Source organism: Pezoporus flaviventris, unplaced genomic scaffold (genome assembly GCF_033815535.1).
Source record: "Pezoporus flaviventris isolate CSIRO_AGI_PZ_B2104156 unplaced genomic scaffold, CSIRO_AGI_Pfla_v1 ptg000006l, whole genome shotgun sequence".
NCBI lineage: Eukaryota > Metazoa > Chordata > Aves > Psittaciformes > Psittacidae > Pezoporus > Pezoporus flaviventris.
Genome location: NW_026892554.1, coordinates 15,746,483 through 15,765,000, shown reverse-complemented (window position 1 = coordinate 15,765,000; position 18,518 = coordinate 15,746,483). Strand labels below are relative to the sequence as shown.

Genomic DNA, 18,518 nt, shown 5'->3' with positions numbered 1-18,518 from the left:
TGTTTATTAAGGCCAGAATCACACAATTCAGAAAAAAGTTGATGTCTAGAGGCTTATGGATTTTAACTGAAAAGTCAATTGCTTTGTTCAATAAATCTAGCATCTAGGAGTCCAAGAGTCATGATTTAATGCCCTGTTATGCCAAGAACTATAGAAACAGACTAAAAGGATAGGTGCAGGTAAAAATTTTGTAGTGTATACATGGCTACAGTCATAACCTGTATTCTCCCAGTCAGGAGAAATGACCCGTGGGATCTGTAACAGAAATGATGAGATTTTTGTCTTTCTCCAAAGACAACTTATTAAGGTATAAATAAAGTGGATATAAATATATAAAGTGGTATAAATATATATATTTATACCTTGGATAAGCCTTGGATAAATGCCTTAAGGCAATAAACCAGAAATATTCCACAGGAAGGTAAAGTTTGAGTGTGTATCAGTAACAAAAATCTACGAAAAGTGCAAGGGCATTATCCAAAAGACACGGGAAGAAACTTTAATATTCAGTTTACACATAGAAGAATTAAATTTTTTATGGCAAGAAATGCCAACCTCACCATAGTGAGTCAATGAACTATCTTAACTCTGCCTTGGGTCGTGCAGAACAAACTTTTATAATTGAGGCATTTTGGGACATGCTTGTAGTTTGAGTTCTGATCTTTAATGAATGGCACCAGCCCTTTCACCCAGTGAAATGTTATGAAAGAAGTGGGATTCACATCATCAATTCGGAAAATCTGAAGTGAGGGCCCATGCTGACTGCCATTATGTTTACTCCATAGAGAAGAGTAGTGCTTTTGAAGCAGTGCCATACATAACTTCACAGTAAATGAGATATCTCAAGCCATTATAAATATAACGCAGGACAATGAACCATGGTTACTGTCATATAAAAAATCGCTCCTCTTGTAAAAATGTCTGAATAACATTGTAATGTTCAACCTAAGTTTTCAAATCCTTTTTGAATTAGGAGCAGTTCATGCCATTGCTCCTAAGTATCATAGTCAATTCTCTTGTTTGTTCTTGGTGTTTATATGTGACAGGCAGTTACCGTAGTTTAGCATAGGAGTTAGACAATTTGTATACATTTAGCACCATTAATATGTTTTGGGTTTAGCTTGAGCATTCTGGGAGTTAAATTTTCCAGAGGCTCTGTCAACTTCCCAATAGGTATTTTCTTGATTATTAATGTACAGTATTATTTCCAAAGGTATGGTTAGCAGTAGAGCTTCAGAGTGTACGATCCTGCATTTTTCTTCTCTAAGGTTTTTTTTTGAGTTTTGAGCCTGTTAAAGGGTGAAGCTGGAGAAGTCCATGTACTGGTTGAAGTTAATTTGTGTCTAAGAACAGCTGAAAATTCAGACCCTCATTTATGCGTAGCAATAACATGATATAAAATGTTAATATTTCTTCTAAGTGCCTCAAAATCAGAACCAAAATGCCTGTCAGTTGCCTAAAACGTTTGTTTCCTAACTTCCCAGTGAACTGTGAATGGTAGGCTTCACACAGCAATTTGAATTGTCTGAGAAGTTACCATTCTTATTCTTACACTAAATGAAAAGCTGGTGTCATGGAGAAGAGGAAAGAGGGAAAAGATCCTGTTATCCAATCACTTCATCAGTTCTGAATAGCATCATTAGCACTCAAAATACTGTGGAGTTGAGTTGGAAACTTCATTTGGGTGCTTGTTGAAATGCAGTGGTTTTTGTTGTTCCACACTATACCATGACTGTAGGGTGATCAGGGTGATACAGATGTGTGGCCTGGTTGTTGTTCAGACATAAACTCAGTGCCAAGCTTTGAAGAAGAAATGGATCAGTGAAACTTGTGACTTCAGACTTGCAGTCAGACAGTTGCATTCCTGGCATATTGTAGATTTGCTTAATAGGGTAATGTAAGTTTGAGTAGTTGTCATTTATCAATATAGACAAGTGTTGTGAGAGATACTTAAAGGCATTCCAGCTTGTCTTTGTTTCTTTTTGTCAATTCATGTTGGCAAAAGTCTTTGCTTGAAATTCTGAGCATAATTATTCAACACTCCTGTAATGAACAAAAAAATTGCATTTTACCCCTGTTAGTTTAATCGCATCCAGGTTTTCGATGCAGAGGAAGCTGCAAATGTCTACAAACTTGGATCAGGGGAAATCCCTCAATTAATTTACAATTTTTTTTTCTTTAAACATTGTACTTAGGAACATTTGTTTACTATTCTCATTAATTGCAGGTGTAGAAAACACTTGCTGTCAGATGTTCATCAAGTGTGCTGTGTGTTTGTCCAGAAAAGACACCTTTGCTTGCAGCATATTGCTCACATAGAGACATGCAAGTGTAATTAATAAAACAGAGCTTCTTTGTAGTGATAGGTTGCTAAGGCTGTTTATCTTCAGACTCTTGACTTTTCTTTGTGGAAAAGCCAATCCTGTATGTTTTGTATCTGTCACTGCAGTGTTGGAGAGGCAGTGGATGATCTGTAGAGGGAAGAAGCCAGTGAAACATCCCCTGCTCTTTTCTGCAAGCTGTGTTTGGGTTTTGGCTTCACATTCAGTAACTTTCTAGCCAAACAATGTACTGTTTTCTTTTTCTGTATTTCTGTTTGCATTATCATTTGTTAAAGATAGCAAGCATATTAATTATCTTGACGGCTGGTTTTAGACCTCACTTTGGGTCACTTTTTGATGACAATACTTTGTGATGGTGCGTAGTTTCAGTTTGAGCAGCAAAGTGCCATTAAAAGGACTCTCTAACACGAAAAAGTCAAACCTGCAAAGATTTAGAGCTTTCAGCACTAGAGGTTTGTCAGCAATCCTATGGTAACTCTTGTCTGTTAAGAAAAATTGTTTAATTACCTTATAATTTATTATTTTACCCCAGGGACCCTGCATAGACCAACAGTTATTAGTAATACACTACTCAATGTTGTTATTTTTATTATTCAGCCTTTGGCTCCCTGCCTTAAAATGCTCCTCACAGAAGATGAGATTCTCTAGGACTAGTCATTGATACTATTACTACAGTGTTTAACATTCACAAAGCTGCTGTGTGACAGCAAGATCTAATCTCTATTATAAGAAAGGGAGCTGAGATATGGAAGAACGTGGTTTAAAAAAAGCATTCAGTAATTTAATGCTTCATGTTGAGTAATTGAGATTAATCTTTTTTTTCTTCCTGTGTTCGTTATCTATTTATTACTTAACAATGGCAAAGCAAAATTTGCATTGGTCAAAACTCTAATTAGATTTCACAGCTCAACTGGAAATCAAATTTGGAGGTTTTCAGTCAGACCCGAGTGGTCACAAACTGAGAAAGGACTGGATTAAGTAAATTGCACCATGTGTGATGTTTTCCACTCAAACTAGTAGAGTAGCTAGTTCCACAAATTGCAGACTTTCATGTCCATTGTATACTTACTAACTTCTATAGTCACTAAGACAGATTATGTAAATAACTCTTCTAACCAAACATTCCTGATTATCCCCAGAGTAAGTCCATTCTGCACACTGAATGAGTTGCAGATCATATGGAAAAAATAGCATGTAATCGTATAGTTGAGATTGGACCTTGCAGGAAAAGAAAGAGCCAAATTATATAGTAATTGTATGGACAATCCCTTCTAAGTTGAGGTTAAACATTCTTTTAATGTCATCTGACTTACTGTGTATGTTTTACATAGTTGTAAAACAAAATCAAAAAAGCCTTCAAAACCAGAATACCATCATGCAATCCATCACTGTTCACAGGACTCATCAGACCACTGCAGTTGAGCTAATGGTAGAAGGCATTTGCTCCCTACTGCTCTACAGGGCAATGAAATGCTTTGCCATGGTGTTCAAAGGTTTTTCTCACAACTGTTTCTGACATTCCGCCAAATACAGCCGGTCTCTGCTTCTTCCCTCTTGCAGAAGTGGTCCCACTATATTTTCTGGCTGTCTCACTTCTCACTCTCTTAGTACTTTAATATTTTCCATCTCTTCTCCCAGTTTCCTCTGCCTCCTATCTCTCCTTCTTCTACTTAGGTTCCCCAGCTTCTCTCCAGTTTCACTTTTTTTCTTCTCAGTACCTTCTTCAGCTGGCTTGATCATCCAGTCTGATGTCTTCAATACCAGTCCTAAGTCCTAAGGTTTTCCAAAGTATTCCATGCATTTTAGGACAGGCATTTGCATTAGGCCTCTTCCTTGCTTTGTCCGTGCTGCCTGCAACAGGCTGAAGTGGCTATTAAGGGCAGAGAGTTTTCATTTGGAGTGCCTGCCTCTGATGCAGACCTCAGGAGTGCATACCTATAGCTCCTGGAAAACTTCTCAGCCTCTTTTAGCCTCAGATGTGGAACACACTTCTTGTAAACAGATTGTTCCAGCAGTTTAGCTGTGGAACTTTAACAAGTTTTGACTGAATGTGTACAGAGTATGATTATCAGCATTTTTTCAGAATCTTGTGGCCTGGCTTTATTTGGGTAGATTTCCATATAAAGGCAGAGGATGCATTCTTGACACAAGCCCACTTTCTCAGCTGACTTCATTTTGCTCATTAAATAAAGCAGGCACTTCTATTTTGAAAAGATAATAATAAAAAAATATTATCAGAATCTTTGAAGCATGGGAACAAAATAAAGCATTTCCCCCTCTTGTCTCCCTTCAGACTCCTTCTTGGGATGAAAAACTTCAGTCAAAAACATGAGACTTAAGACAGATACCAGGAGTGGAAAGTTTGAGTTTGAACAGTTGAAGTTTGACAAATTCATAAGTAAATGGACAGTGCTACCAGCTGTGGCTCTACCGAAGTATTATAAAATATGTTAAATGCATCTACTAGTTAAAGGTGCCGGGTTTTTTTTAAGTAGTATGACCTGGGAAGAAAGAATATATTGCAGGAACAGTGCGTGTTGTATCAGAACCTCATTTTTGTTGGAAACAAGAGCTCTAAAACATGAGTAATGCTGTTAATTTCTGTTACATTTGGCTCCTGCAAACTCTGTTATTTTTAAGCTGCTTTAATGATGATCTATAATTGTTCACTTTTTGTGGAAAACGAATTGTTCCACTTTGTAGGTAGGGTTTTTATCTATTTGTATTATTTTATTTTTTTTTAATCGAAAAAGAACAAAATGCATTCTCTCAATGGACTTAACAGAATTCACCCTAAATGTAGTAACTTCTGTGCCTCATATAGCACTGCATAAACATTTCTGTTGCCTGCAACAGCAGGCTTGTCAGGCGACAGGTTGTCAGTTAGAATAGAAATCTTTCTTTAAGAATATTGTGATTGCTGCTGTAATAAGAATTTTTAGAAAGTGGAATATTACGGTCATACAAATCAAACTTTCCTAAGCTTTCAGCCCTTCTGCTAGAATCATTCAGGTAGTCCTTCCTCCCACACAAAGGCCAGTCATTTAAATGGAATGCATGCAATTGAATTTCCATTTAAATTGATGAGGCTTTCATACCGAAAACTCGTAAAGGATTATTTCCTTGTACTGATGAAGCTGATAGAAGAGTATAGTGAAACCTTCGTGACATAAAGGCTGCACCCCAAAAAGAATAAGCTGCTCCAAGAACATTGTTTTTAAAAATTTAAATACTGCTGGAAACACTAAAATAGATGTTTTACTGCATTGACATCATTTTCTACACACTACAAGGACTAGATATATCGTCTTTGCTTGAAGTCTGTTGATTTCACTAGAGTTACATCAAGTATGAGTTTGTGTCAGGGTTTTTCAAAGCTGATGTTGGTGGGGCCTTTCAAAAAGAGTTTTCAAGTGGCTGATTTTTCTAGTATAAAGCATGCTACTTATATATTAAAATATCTTTAGTACATAAACCGTACATTTTCTGAGGAACACTATTAAAACGTGCTCTATTTTTCAGGTATAGTTGGAACAATGTAGACAGATGAGACACTGAATCTGCAGTGAGGGTGAAAGCTTCCATGTTAAGGCATTCTTCAGACTTTGAGCCAGGTTGTGTCAAATGGAAATAACTTTTCATTGATTTTACATTAAATGAGGCAATAGTGTGCAGTTTAAGCACCTTGAGCATTATGTCGTGTTTCTAAAAATAGATATTTGAATGAAGGGATTCTTGTATTTTGTGGATTTTTTTATTATTTACATAGAAAAACGATACTGCTGAGACTGAGAACAGCTGTTGTACAAAGTAGTTATGATTTCTGTTGCAAATGCCAAGCTTTTGATGCTTGATTGGGATCATGTAAAGAACATTCTGTGTGCACTCCAGTCTCAGTACTGAAGTACTACTTTGCTCAGGGAACTGGGCACTAAAAGAAATTTGTGACAGTAAAATAGTAACTACATTTTGAAAAAAAGGCTTTGGAATGGGTTGACAGTCATCTGGTCTTTTGCTGGATCAAAAAGAAGACTAGCAACAGTCAACTGGCTAGATCATTGGCAGGTGTGAATTGACATAGCTCTGACTTCCATAACACACTTGCATATCACTTTACACCAGATGATAGTCTGTTCCAGCAAGGTCTGTTTTCAGTATTTGTCTTCCATTTTCTAATTTTTCAACTTAGATTTTTTAGAAACCTCTTATTGTTTCTCAGATTGTTTTATTGTTTGATTATTTGGTTTGGTTTCTTTGGAATAGCATTTGTAAAATCTTAGCAATAAGCACAAATGGATGATTTCCTTGACGCATTTTTGGTACTACTGAGGAACAGTTGATTTTCCTAGTTTAGCTTTTTGGTGAGCCCCTCCTAAGCTTACAGTGCCAATTTTTTCCAGTCATGCACATTAGATCAGTGTAGATGCTTTGTGTGGGATGGGTTAGTGGCTAACATTTTATTTAACAAAACCAAAACTGGACTTGAATCTTTTACAAGTTGTTGAAAATCTTACATAAAATAAGTTATTTCAATCCAATCACAAGGGTCTGTCAATGAGAATTTAAAAAAAGCCACAAACCTGTAAAGTTAAGCAGAAATACTTCTTTTTCCATCTGTTGGGTTGATCTTTCTTCCCCATTATTAGACATACGGTGTTTTCATCTGTAAAGTGTTATGGAAGGGAAAGTGACAGTTGCCCTTGCCATGGTATGCATTAATGCCTTATTTGTTTGATACATTAAAGAGTTAGTAAAGATTAGGTTTGGGTAACACTTTAAAGACTGTTCTGGTTAAATTCAGAGGACTTTCTTAGTGCAAAGCTGAAATCATTAATTGAAAAAAGGGTTCTTAAGTTCCAGACTGAGATGGTAGCGATTCCCTGACCCATGGCAGTGGTAGACAGCACGTACCTCAGGGAAGGCAGGCACCCCCCTGTACAGCTCTGCCATGGACCATTTTCCTTTTTCCAAACACAATCTCATTCCCAGCTGAATGGGCTGTGGGCGGAAATAGAATGATTTTGTATTGTGCACACCTCTAAGGTCTTTTCCATCTATGACAGGCAGTCCCTTGAAAGCAGTGAGGGTAAAAAGAAACCTGTATTACTTGCTCCCTTAGACTCAGCATTGCTTCAGAATGTCTCTCTGGTTAGTAATGAAAGTTAGTAGTTTATGACAATTGTCATAACTAACCTTAATCTCCATTGCAACAGACATGTAGGTGTAAATTCATAGCTTCAGGCAGTGCTGACATTTCAGCAGTACAGGTGCTCATTCCCTGTAAACTTGTCCAGATACCAGTGCGTTCACAGATGTTAATTTTTATTCCATTTTCAAGCCAGACATTTATAGTGTACTGTCTGTGGTCATGGGCTGTAACTAGAGCTGGCTAGTGCTGGTTTTACTGCAGAGCTGCCCTTCGCATTATTTTAAACATGTAATGTTTTAACGTTTCTTGCATGTTTTTGTTTTTCAGAAGCACCAATTCCATTTGAATAAAACCCCTGCCTGATATTTTGTGCCATGGGTATCTAGACACGTTCAGTGGACTTTATTTTTGTCTGTAGTAGGCAGACTATTATCTTCATGTTTTGTTGCTGTTTTTAAAAGTTAGAACTCTTAGGGGAGTAAAAGCATCTCCAGTAGTTTAAATTCTGGAGGTCTTTCAGTGTGTTTTCAGCTAGACAAAAGTAGGTTGCTTTGATTCTAAGCAACACTGATAGGGGTGTCTGTGGTTCTTGGCAAAGAGAAAAAACGTAGCAGAAGGATTAAAATTTGAATGACTCAAGATTCTGCTTTTAGATGTGAACACTGAAATTCCATAGGCTTGAGGAGGAACATGGCACTTCAGAGCAGAAGTTCCCTGCAGACATGGAGGATTGTTGTGTGAAGAACTGGAATGTATATAGTCTGCATATTGCAGGAACTTGCTGCTTTTAAGAGTATGTTCTGAAAATGAAAGAAGAATCTTCAGATTACTGTTTCAGAAACAAGTATTTTAATTCATTTTCTTTGGAGATGTGTTTATCCTTTGGAATGTCAAAGGTTCAATATGATTAGATAGAACCACTGCAGGAAATGAAAACTGGAGTACAACTAGTACAACTTGGAATTAATTTAATATATAGTATTGTACACAGAGAAAATATGAATTGTGAATTATGCCTGAGTCTGGAGAATCCAGAATGACTCTAGGGCCTGTCTGGTGATTGTAGGTCATAAAAATGAAACAGTGCCAAAAATCTTAGTCAATGTTTTAATTGCCTTTAGAGGTGGTTTCAGGATCGAAATGGCCCATTTACGCATTTCCAGAAGTGCATTATCTCAGTGCAGCTTTCAAACAGCTTTGCTAATGGCAGGCTTGCATCCAGTGTGAGTGCGCATCTGCTGGCAGACTGATAATTTTCTGGTGCTTTGCCAGCACTTCATTAATTAACCAAGGTGTTGAAGATTGGTTAAAACCCTGTGCTTTTCAAATGTTTCCCAAAAGCTAAAAAGCAAATAGGGTGGTTTCTTTGTTTTACAGTCTTAGCTGCACTAGCAGCTCATTTTAAGAGCGTTGTAACGGTACATGGCAAAGAGAAGTACTCTGTATTGTTGTCCTCAGAATATTTTCATACCTGTATGTCTCAGATGAAACTGAGGCATAAATAAAGCTACTATTTCAGAAGTACAGAGTTTCTGTCAGCTGCAGACAGATGCATTTCAAGAATTTGACTTAAGGTCCAAACCCACGAAAGGATATTTCTGAAATGTTCTGTCATAAGCACTGCATGCCTCATCAACACAGTGCTGTGCTGCTGCTGTTATTTCACGTTCTGAAAGTACAGGAAGAGAAGTTGGCCAGGTTGTCATACTTATTGAAACACCTGCATCGAGATGCAGCAGTGGAAGCTCTGGAAGCATCTTACCTGGTGAGAAAATGTCCGTCACTTCGAAGGTCCTGCTTTACAGGACAATACTTTACAGCATTGTTTTTTCCAAGCAGCATGTTTTAATTAGGAGAGACATCATCTAAACCCATATAAGGTTATGGATTCTAGGTGCTGTTTCTAGTTTTATAGTGCACAACTGAAAAAATAATAATTATAAAAAAAAAAACCAAAACAACATTTCCCAGCACAGGGTAGTTTTCTAGATAATTTATATCTGCCTTTACATGATGGAATCTGAGATTTATCTTCATAGATGCAATGTGTATGTTTTGCCTATCGGGCCTCCACACACCTGGTTAAAAAAGGAGATTTTGTTTCTGTTCTTTTCTTTATTACAAACACCCAAAGGGGCCATCCTGTTTTTTTTATCAACACCCCTATAAAAACTTCAGGTAACTGTTCAAGTAATCACAAAAGAAAATTAAGTTTTTGAGGAAAAAAGAAACAATTCCGGATCTGTGATTAAAAAAGCAATGAATAAAGTCAACATTCTGTTTTCAACAAAACTTTTCAAGTCCCTACGAGGCAGCACAATCCTAATGCCCTCTCATATCACGTAGGGGGAATCACACAGTAAGGCTAAATATTTTAGCAAAGTTCATTCCAAAGGCCTCTGGGAGATTTTGGAAAGATCCAGGTTGTTTAAATCCTAGTACTCTGGCTTAGCCACAGGAACATTCTTGATCTGTAAACATGCCAACATGCCTGCTTTTTAAAGCAAAATTGCTGTTTGTGTGAGAGAGGGCCAGGAAAAGTGTAGGGATTTGCCATGGGCAGGCCCTCGGACAGAGTGTGAGCCAAGCACAGGTGGGACCTGCTGCATGTGGTGCTATGGGACAGCCTGATCTGTCCTCGGTAAGCTCCCTGTGTCTGCCAGCTGAGTGTGTGAGCTGGGAAGCAAAAGATGAAGTACAACTAATAGACATTGTAACTATGAGCTTTCTTTGGCATTGTCATCTTCTCACACCAATGCTTGTTGCTTTTAGGAGTTTTACATTCAAACTATATGTGTTTGTGACAGAGACAGTAATAAAATTAATGTGTAAAGGTAGGTTGCATGCTCAAGGAGTACATAAAGAAGAGAGGCCAAGAGAAAGTGCCTGGCACTCTTAGGTCTTCTCTAAAGAGCTCCGGGATTTTATTTTCAGGGGGGCTGAGCAGGAGGTGGCGTAAAACTGTCATTTCATGCAGCTGTGCATTAAGGAGTTAGGCAGGGGTAATAAATAGTGTATAGATGTTAACTAGTCTGTAACATAGAGCACGGTATAACTTTTTTAAGCCTTGGTGATTCATAAACTGTAGCAAGTTTGACTAGTTGTACATGGTGGGTAACTCTTTCATGGAACATTTTAAAATGAGCATAATCTGTAGGTCACACTCTCCAATTTTTACTGATAACTTTATTTGGTAGTTAAAATCCAATGAAAGAAATATGGGAAGGAAGACTGAGTTAGGACTTTTAAAATAGCAGGGATGTTACTGAGTTAGCCTTTTCTTCTGATTTTGGCTTGATCCACACAATTTTGAGTGTATTTGTCAGCCCTTTGTCCTGCTTTAAAGCAATGGGGCCTCTGTCCTGTGAGTAACTTTCAGTAAGTTTAAAAACAGAAATTGTAGCTATATAAAAATGATCTTAGAAGGGGCGGGTGTCACTATTTTTTGGCAACAGCAATGAATATCTTGGTCTTTTTATTCATACATTATCTGCAGTTGGTATGAACGGGGTGTACAGGAAATGGTTTATGAGCCAGAAATACTGGTACACACGAGCACAAGGCTTAGAAAAGGAAAAACAAGAAACAACAAAACTTCACAATAGGCTGTCAGAAAATGTGTGCCAAAAAAAAAGGGAAGAACATTCCAAAAAGAAACCCTTCAGGCTGCGTTCTTTGTTGGTGCAAACTGATGTCATTCTGCTGTAAGTTAATGTGGTGACCCTAATTTATGCTAGCTCAGGTTCCATCCCTTCACCTTAGGGATATGTGCAATAATTGGTTTCCATGACAAATGTAAGGTTCCTAGCCATGGTTGGTTGGTTCTTGCAGCTGAATTTCCCTTGCTGCATTGCTGTCACAGACGTAAGGATGTGTATTTCAGTTGCGGAAATAGAGCTTTGCTTTCAGCATGTGGCACTAAAAAGACTTTTGGTCCCACCCTCCCAATGAAGTTTGGTGGCTCATTGTCCTATTTTCAGGAGGCTTTTTTTTTAGTTGTGGTTGTTGTTTTTTTTTTCGTTAGAAGGTTTGTTGAAGAAACAATATTTGCATGTACTTGGAGATCTCCAAAGGGTGGGTGTACAAAGCACAGATGGCCATTTGGCCAGAAACAGTGTTTATTCTAGAAGATTTGTTACTGTGATTCTCATAGAAGATAAAGTTGTCCATGAACCTTCCCCCAGGCATGTCTTTGGTACAGTTTATAACCCACTTGAAAGATCTTGACTTTAACATCTCGCTGATCCAGTTACAAACGTCATCATATAGAGATGGTGGATACAAAGCAGACTCCTTTGGGACCTCTGGTGTGCTGGCTTTTACTGCAAAGACAACCAATCTTTTCCCCTATACAGATGTAAGAGAACTGAGTTGCCACAAGAGCTGTTCTTACTAATCCTCTTGCTGTTCCCTTCAAAAACAGTTATTTAGCCATGCTGCTTTCATATAATGTTGCCTCTAGATTTACCTTGAAATGTCTCCTATAGGAAAAAATATTCTGCTGTTCTAGCCCGGTTCTTCAGGTGTTTGTATTGCTCTTGGATAGTGTTTTTAATAGCCATTTTGATAATCTAAAGGCTACCTGAAAAGAATGCATCTGAGACCAAAGCTTGTCCATTGATAGACATTGTTCTAATTAACCCCCACCTTTTCTAGAGATCTTTCTCCCCTTTGTGTGTGCCCACACACAGCATAGCGTTCTGCTGTAACTGCTAGAGCATGAGGATACAGGCAGAACAAAGTAATTAAGTATTTAACTTGTATTTACTTTTGGAATCTGCTTCACATCTAAGCAAGGCTTGTCTGCCAAAGGCTTGTGTTGAAACTGACTTAATAAAAGATGTTACTTCTATCTGTAAAACTTGCCCGGCCTCAGTACGTGTGTGTGTGCACATGCTTGTATATAGGAAGCTGTTTTGACTATTTAGCTTCAAGAACTCTTAAGTGAGCGTTTGGAGGCACAGCTTAAAATACAAAGGAGTGTTACAACTGAACCCCGGACATCACTGTAGTAACAGCATGTTGAAATTAAAAAGAAAAAGTGGTAATATGGTATTGAAGCATAGGATGAGAAGAAGCTGGTGTGGCCAGCTTTTAATAAGTTATGGAAGCATGTATGTTCAGTGTTTCAACTCTGTTGAATCTGAGCCCAGAAAATTAATAATGAAAAATGTGAAGCTATTGTGGACAGGAAATGATTTGGATGTAATTTATTGAATTTATCTTGAAATGTCATCTTTTTGCTGACGAAAATGACAGCTAAATAAAAAATTGCCTTTTTTGGTACAACTCTTGCTCCTTCAACTCCACAAATTCTTATTTTTTTTTCTTTTTTGCTTGTTTGTTACCTGTTTTAATCTCATTGGGATTAGAATTTGGCAATGCCTTCATTAACTTTCTAGAGTAAATAAGTAAGAAAGCAGTCATAACATTGCTGTTGATTCTAATGTGACTTCTTTTTTTTTGTCTAAACAGATGTGTCCTGAAAGCAGCAGAAATATCAGAGAGGTGCAGTGTGCATCGTACAATAACAAGCCATTTATGGGTCGATTTTATGAATGGGAACCTTTTGCAGAAGGTAAGGGAAGACAACTTGGTTTTGTATTATTATACAGATTGTGTTTTGGAAAGGTAAATGTGATTTTTACCCAGTGGAAGCCATCATGCTTTGACTGTATCTTCCTCATTTTTCTCTGTTCATCTGCTGCATTTATTCATGAGCAGACAAGTCAATAATCTCAGATCAGTATTTCTAGTATTTACAGGGATGAAAGCATGTAAATTCTACTTTGGCTGGTATACACCATTGGCTCCATATACTGTTGCAACAGTATTTCAGCTACTACGTGTTAACTGTCTTCTTTTTTAAATGTATTCACTTTTAATGACAAAGCCTCAGTATAGCTCCATTTCAGTAAATGGGATTAATTTTTATTTAAACCAGTGTAGCATGTTACTCATGGTCCTTAGGCTTTCATTTCAGGACTGTCTGGCTGTCTAATCTGTATTTTCTAATGCATGTTTGACAGTTGGGATGATGACTATGGGAGGGATAACTGTGTTACAGACTTCCCCAGCTGCATGTTGAACTGATTGTCCTGGGACACATAGCAGTGGCAGCACTAGGAGTGGTCTGCCACCCCTCTAGAATCCTAACCTTTGGAGGATAAAAACTCAGTTGGGGGCCATAACCTTTCTCCAGAAACATCTTTGTTAATAGCTATTTATTTTGTTTTCTTTATGTAAACAAGAGCTGGGCCCAACTCAGCTGAGATTCATGATTATTTATGAGGTAAATGATCTTCAAGTGTGTCTCTGGATTCAGAGGAATGTAGTTCCTGTCTTATTTTTTTAAATTTACTTTTTTTTGAAAGTTGTTTTCCACACAACTTCAAAGACAAAAAGGGTTTATGCATAAAGAAATACATATGCATACTTACCTTTATTATTCTGAGGCCATTCTATCACTTTGTGTGAATTACTAGTAGAAGAGTACAATGATGACTTCGTTACCCACAGTCTCCTGTACCAAGAGGCTTTGTGTGCTCTTTCCCAGTGCAATGTCTCCCCTCCAAATGGAAACACAGTCTCTCCTAAATTTTAAAATGCAGGATATAGGCCCATCTACTTATCATTTCTAAATTTAACAACAAAGTACAAGGAAGAGAATTTACCTGTATTTTTCTAAGGGTCTCTTGAATATGGCTTTTATTGCCTTCTGTTTAAGTAGCTACATAGAAAACAATGCCACACAATTAAGTAGAAATAATACATTATGCCATGGTTTTTAATGTATTACAGTCAATGTTCGCAGGGATTTCTCTTTGCTGGAAGACTTCAATTCAAATAAAGCCTTCTGTGTACTATGTTTTACCTTGAGTGCAGTGCCTTCCCCTGTATGTCCTAAAATAGACACTGTGGCAAGATTTACACGTTTGCATGTACCTTCAGCATCAGTGATGTGCTCTGGGGCGATTAGTGCTCTGTGTACGTTTTACTTTCCTTCAGTCTTTAAAACTCGTTGGGCTCTCAGCTCCAAAAGGGAGGCAAAATAAGAGATTTGAAAAAGGAACAGGAAAGTTTATTTCATGATTGTTGGATTCTTCCTGGTTCTCATATTTTTATTGCCCCTACCTTCATTCTAATAGGTTTAGAAGGAGAAAAGGGTTATAGCTACTGTTAATAAGCTGAGGTGTCATGTCTATCTTGTAGTATAGAGCCTGACACTAAGTTTTGAATGGAAAGCAGTAAAAAGCATGTGTGTAGGGCTGCATCTGGGTGTGTCAGCTGGAAGACCAGCATGTACTGCTGTCATTGTATTGCTCTTGGGGACTGAGGGGGCCCCTTGTTGGACTGCATTGTTTGACCAGCTCTCTCTGAGCCAGCTTTTGAGGTTCTGTGCCTTGCCTTATTGCACAAAGGCAAAATGCCTATTTTGTAACAATAAAGATCCTTCCAAAGATGTGCTGAAGGCAGTATTAGAAGTCATAGTTCATTTATTTTTCCAGGGACTCAAGGAGTGTTGCAAGTGTGTGAAGTTCCTTTTTCCTGTACCTAGAAATGGACATTTCTGTGCGTGCTTAGCATGCTGGCATCCTCTTGGTAGTTCCTTTAGATGAGCAGCTTTGATTCACAGGTGATGTTAGCTATTTTTACAGCCCAACTGGAGTCAGTGAAGATTCAAGTAGGTTCATATCTACCTCCTACTTGATCTAATAATATTTGTTTCTAATGTAGTGATGCATCAGTCCTGATTTTATCTGATGTGGGTCCTGGTTTTATCTGTTGTGGGTATAGTGAAGACTTGCAGAGCTATACCTCTTTATCTCAAATTTTGAACATTAGGTATATACCATGCTTGTATTTAAAGTCATGTTTGGCATTGTGAAGTTGCCCAAAAGCAAGTTTCAGAGCTGTACAACTTTGGCATTTTGTACCATGTATTTAGGCAGATAAAAGAGCTTGGTACCTCAGCAAGCAATGGCTGAAAGCGTATTCTGTGGACACCATGACTTCTCCTACAACATGGCCCCAAAGACTTACGATGTATTATCTTTGATGCATCCCTTTTTTAAACTGCTGTTGACAAGACTCAGTCAGCTCTGAGCCAGCTGAGCCCATGTCCATCTCCTTGCTTCGTACACAGCAGCTTTGACTCACTCTGCCCTGTGCCAGCAAAGATGACTCAGGGGATCTAAAACATGCCACAGCCGTTTCTTTTTTCTCCTCCCCTGCATAGCACAGCCTGCTCCTACTGTTTATGTTGGATCAATAAGGACAGCTAAACCATAATTTACAGCCCTGTCTTGATGGTGAGTTAAGTGTAATTATGATTATTTCTTAAAAATACACATATTTTTATTTCTTCCTCATTCAGATTGGTGCAGCTGCATTTCCAACCCCTGTTTTATCTGTTAGTGCTCCAACACAAACTTCTGTCTTTATTAAAACAGCTGTATTAAAGGGCCTGTAAACCCTACGAATTCAGAGTATTTAATGAAAAACCTCTAGTTTGTGTTGGAGAATCAATAGCACATAATGACTTCAAGGGTGGGATTCAAGAGGAAAGATCCCTTTGTGATAGAGGGAAAGCATCACAGTGACATGACCATAAAACCTCTAAGGAAGTTTAAAGCTGCAGAATCAATGTTTTAATCATTCTGATGATTGAAACTCTGTAATTTGAACTCTTTATTTCAGGTAACATTTATTTTTAATTGTGGTGAAAAACTCATAACCGAAAGTGTTTGATATTTTAATGGCTGTATGAAAAGAACCTGCTGAAAGGAGAAAACCTATTGATACATTGAAATGGGTGAGGCAGTGGGAGTCTCCCTTAGTGAAGAATAGCTGCGTATTTTGAGAGGAGGGAGATAACTGCAGGGTTAACCTGTGTAAAGTTAAAGAAGAAATAAAATCCTCTCCAGGAATATCTCTACCTCATAGAGGATCATACTCTTGTGCATCCAGAATACATTGTGAAATACAGTATTTTCATATCAACAATTGCAGAAAATCCCGCTCAACTGCAGACCCCCTTGCCTTGAGTTCTCTTTGATAAAGACAGCCAGGCCTTTGTGGTAGCCAGTATTTAATATTGCAGTCCTAGCCATGGGTTTCTGTTTGGGCCAGGCACGTAGGTATAGGAGCAGTACATGTGCCAAGAGCTCTGCTCTCTTTAGATGCAGAGTCCTGCAGGGATCTTTAGCTTTCCTGGCCTGTGCTGCTCTTGCGGGGCAACCAGCAAGGGCAGCCACCAGCAGGACTGCCTCTGCCTGCTTCCCACGTCGGAGAGGACTTGGAAGTCTAGGCAGAGATGTGATTCCATCTCCAGTGTGTAAAACTTGAAATAGCTGAAAACATAGTCTCTGGGGACTCGGTTTTTTTCTTCCTATTAAACATAGCAATTTAAAAGCACAGTAATACCATAAAGTCTGAGCACTTTCTCCTGAGAGGCAATTTAACTTTCATCCCTTTAAAAAAAAAGGGATGAAAGAGATTTTGGCAAATCAGAGCCTGGTGCATTGAAATGCAGGTGTGATTTGCCCCTAAAAGATACTGAGGATTTGCTCCCTTCCCTCATATTAAAAGAAATGCAAAATTTTCATGGAAATGATTGTTTTCTTTTTTCAAAATTTTAGTTTTGTTATTTCAGAGCAAAATTGTAGTGGGAATTTTTCTAAAATGCAGACTTGATCGAACATTTCCTCCAGATGACATTTGTGTTTTTTGCTTGAAAACAAAAGCTGTTTGCTGCTCTAATTTCAGTGCTCCCCTCTCAGGAGAATGTGTTTACTTACAGGACAACACGCTGATTCACCTGCATCGCATTGATAGTGGGAATTCCTGCTGTTTCAAATGTATGAGTTATTTGACTTGTGTTAGAGGTCACTGGATGCTAACAAGGGTAATAATAGGAATGAGACATGGCTAAAGGATCGTCATGGTGGTGACTCGCAGATGATTTAGTTCCACTTGGTAGAGTTGAGATGTCGCTGGCTTTAAACACTGTATCAGGCCAGATGAGTTTCTAGGAACAGAGCCATGCTCAGATCTTGAAAGCTGTTTAAATAGTTTGTTGCTGGCAGAGAGTGGCTGGAACCCGATGGCCTCGGAGAGGCCGCTGCTCCCTGCTGTTTGCAGGCAGCTGGCCTTGTGAGCATGGCCTTTCACCTGAGCAGGACCTGCAGGGTCAGGGTGAACTCTGGCAGCAAAAGGGATTTCTGGAAGGCTTGGCAGAGTTCATCCAATTCCTTCTGTTTGCCAGGCCTGGCTTCCTCTTGCAGCTTTGCTCTGTTTTTCTGTGTGATTGCTGAGAGACAGAAGTTGTGCACAGCCTGTACACCGCATTGGTCTTTGGAGCAGGGTTCGAGGCAGGCTGAGTTTCAAGTGGAATAAAAATTCTTGTAGCTGAGAGCAGCAGTAGCATAAATGAAATGGCACAAATGTCACTGCTGCATTTTCTGTAGGGGGGGGGAAATGGGTCCCCGGTCTCCCAATGCCATTGTTGCCAAACCTAACTACTGATGAGCACCATAATGAGGGGTTCAAAATCAACTGGAGTGAGAGAGACTGATGGGTGCTGGGTGTCAGCACCCAGCCTTATTGCAGGGCGGTTGGGCAATCCACCTGGCTTCTGTTTGCTTCTAGTGTATCAGAATCCAAACTTTGAATGGATGGAAGGGTGTTTGCTGTATGTGCCTTTCACATTGAACTTCATGGTACTCTTTTTCTCTAAAATTACTTTAAAGTCAGCACTTCATCCTGAAGCCTGTGTTATGTTCAAAGGAGAACTCATTGTAGAGGTAGATCTGTGCCTGCTATAAAATCCTTTCCGAGTTTACTTTTGTTTTAAAATACCCTGTAAGTAACCTGCCTTCTAGCTGTAGATGTCTCCCAGTACAGCTGGGAAAAAAAGTAAGTGCTGGGGAAAATGAAATGTATGACTTTCACAGGTGCCTAGCAATCATTGCAACTGCAGTACCTAATGTCAGGTAAGAGGCATTTATGATTTAGACTGAATTAAC

The 18,518-nt window shown here is 38.6% G+C and overlaps 1 protein-coding gene across 5 annotated transcripts in view; it reads left to right on the top strand.

The window, feature by feature from the left end:
* THSD4 (thrombospondin type 1 domain containing 4) overlaps window positions 1-18,518 on the top strand; it is a 317,127-nt gene that overhangs the window by 92,100 nt on the left and 206,509 nt on the right. For all 5 annotated transcript variants that reach the window (XR_009742235.1, XM_061447099.1, XM_061447101.1 and 2 more), the window contains one exon: window positions 12,967-13,069. Coding sequence is in view for 4 of the 5 variants with exons in the window: in XM_061447099.1 (XP_061303083.1) it covers window positions 12,967-13,069 (103 nt within the window). In the remaining variant the exon portion in view is untranslated. The remainder of the gene's footprint in view (window positions 1-12,966; window positions 13,070-18,518) is intronic.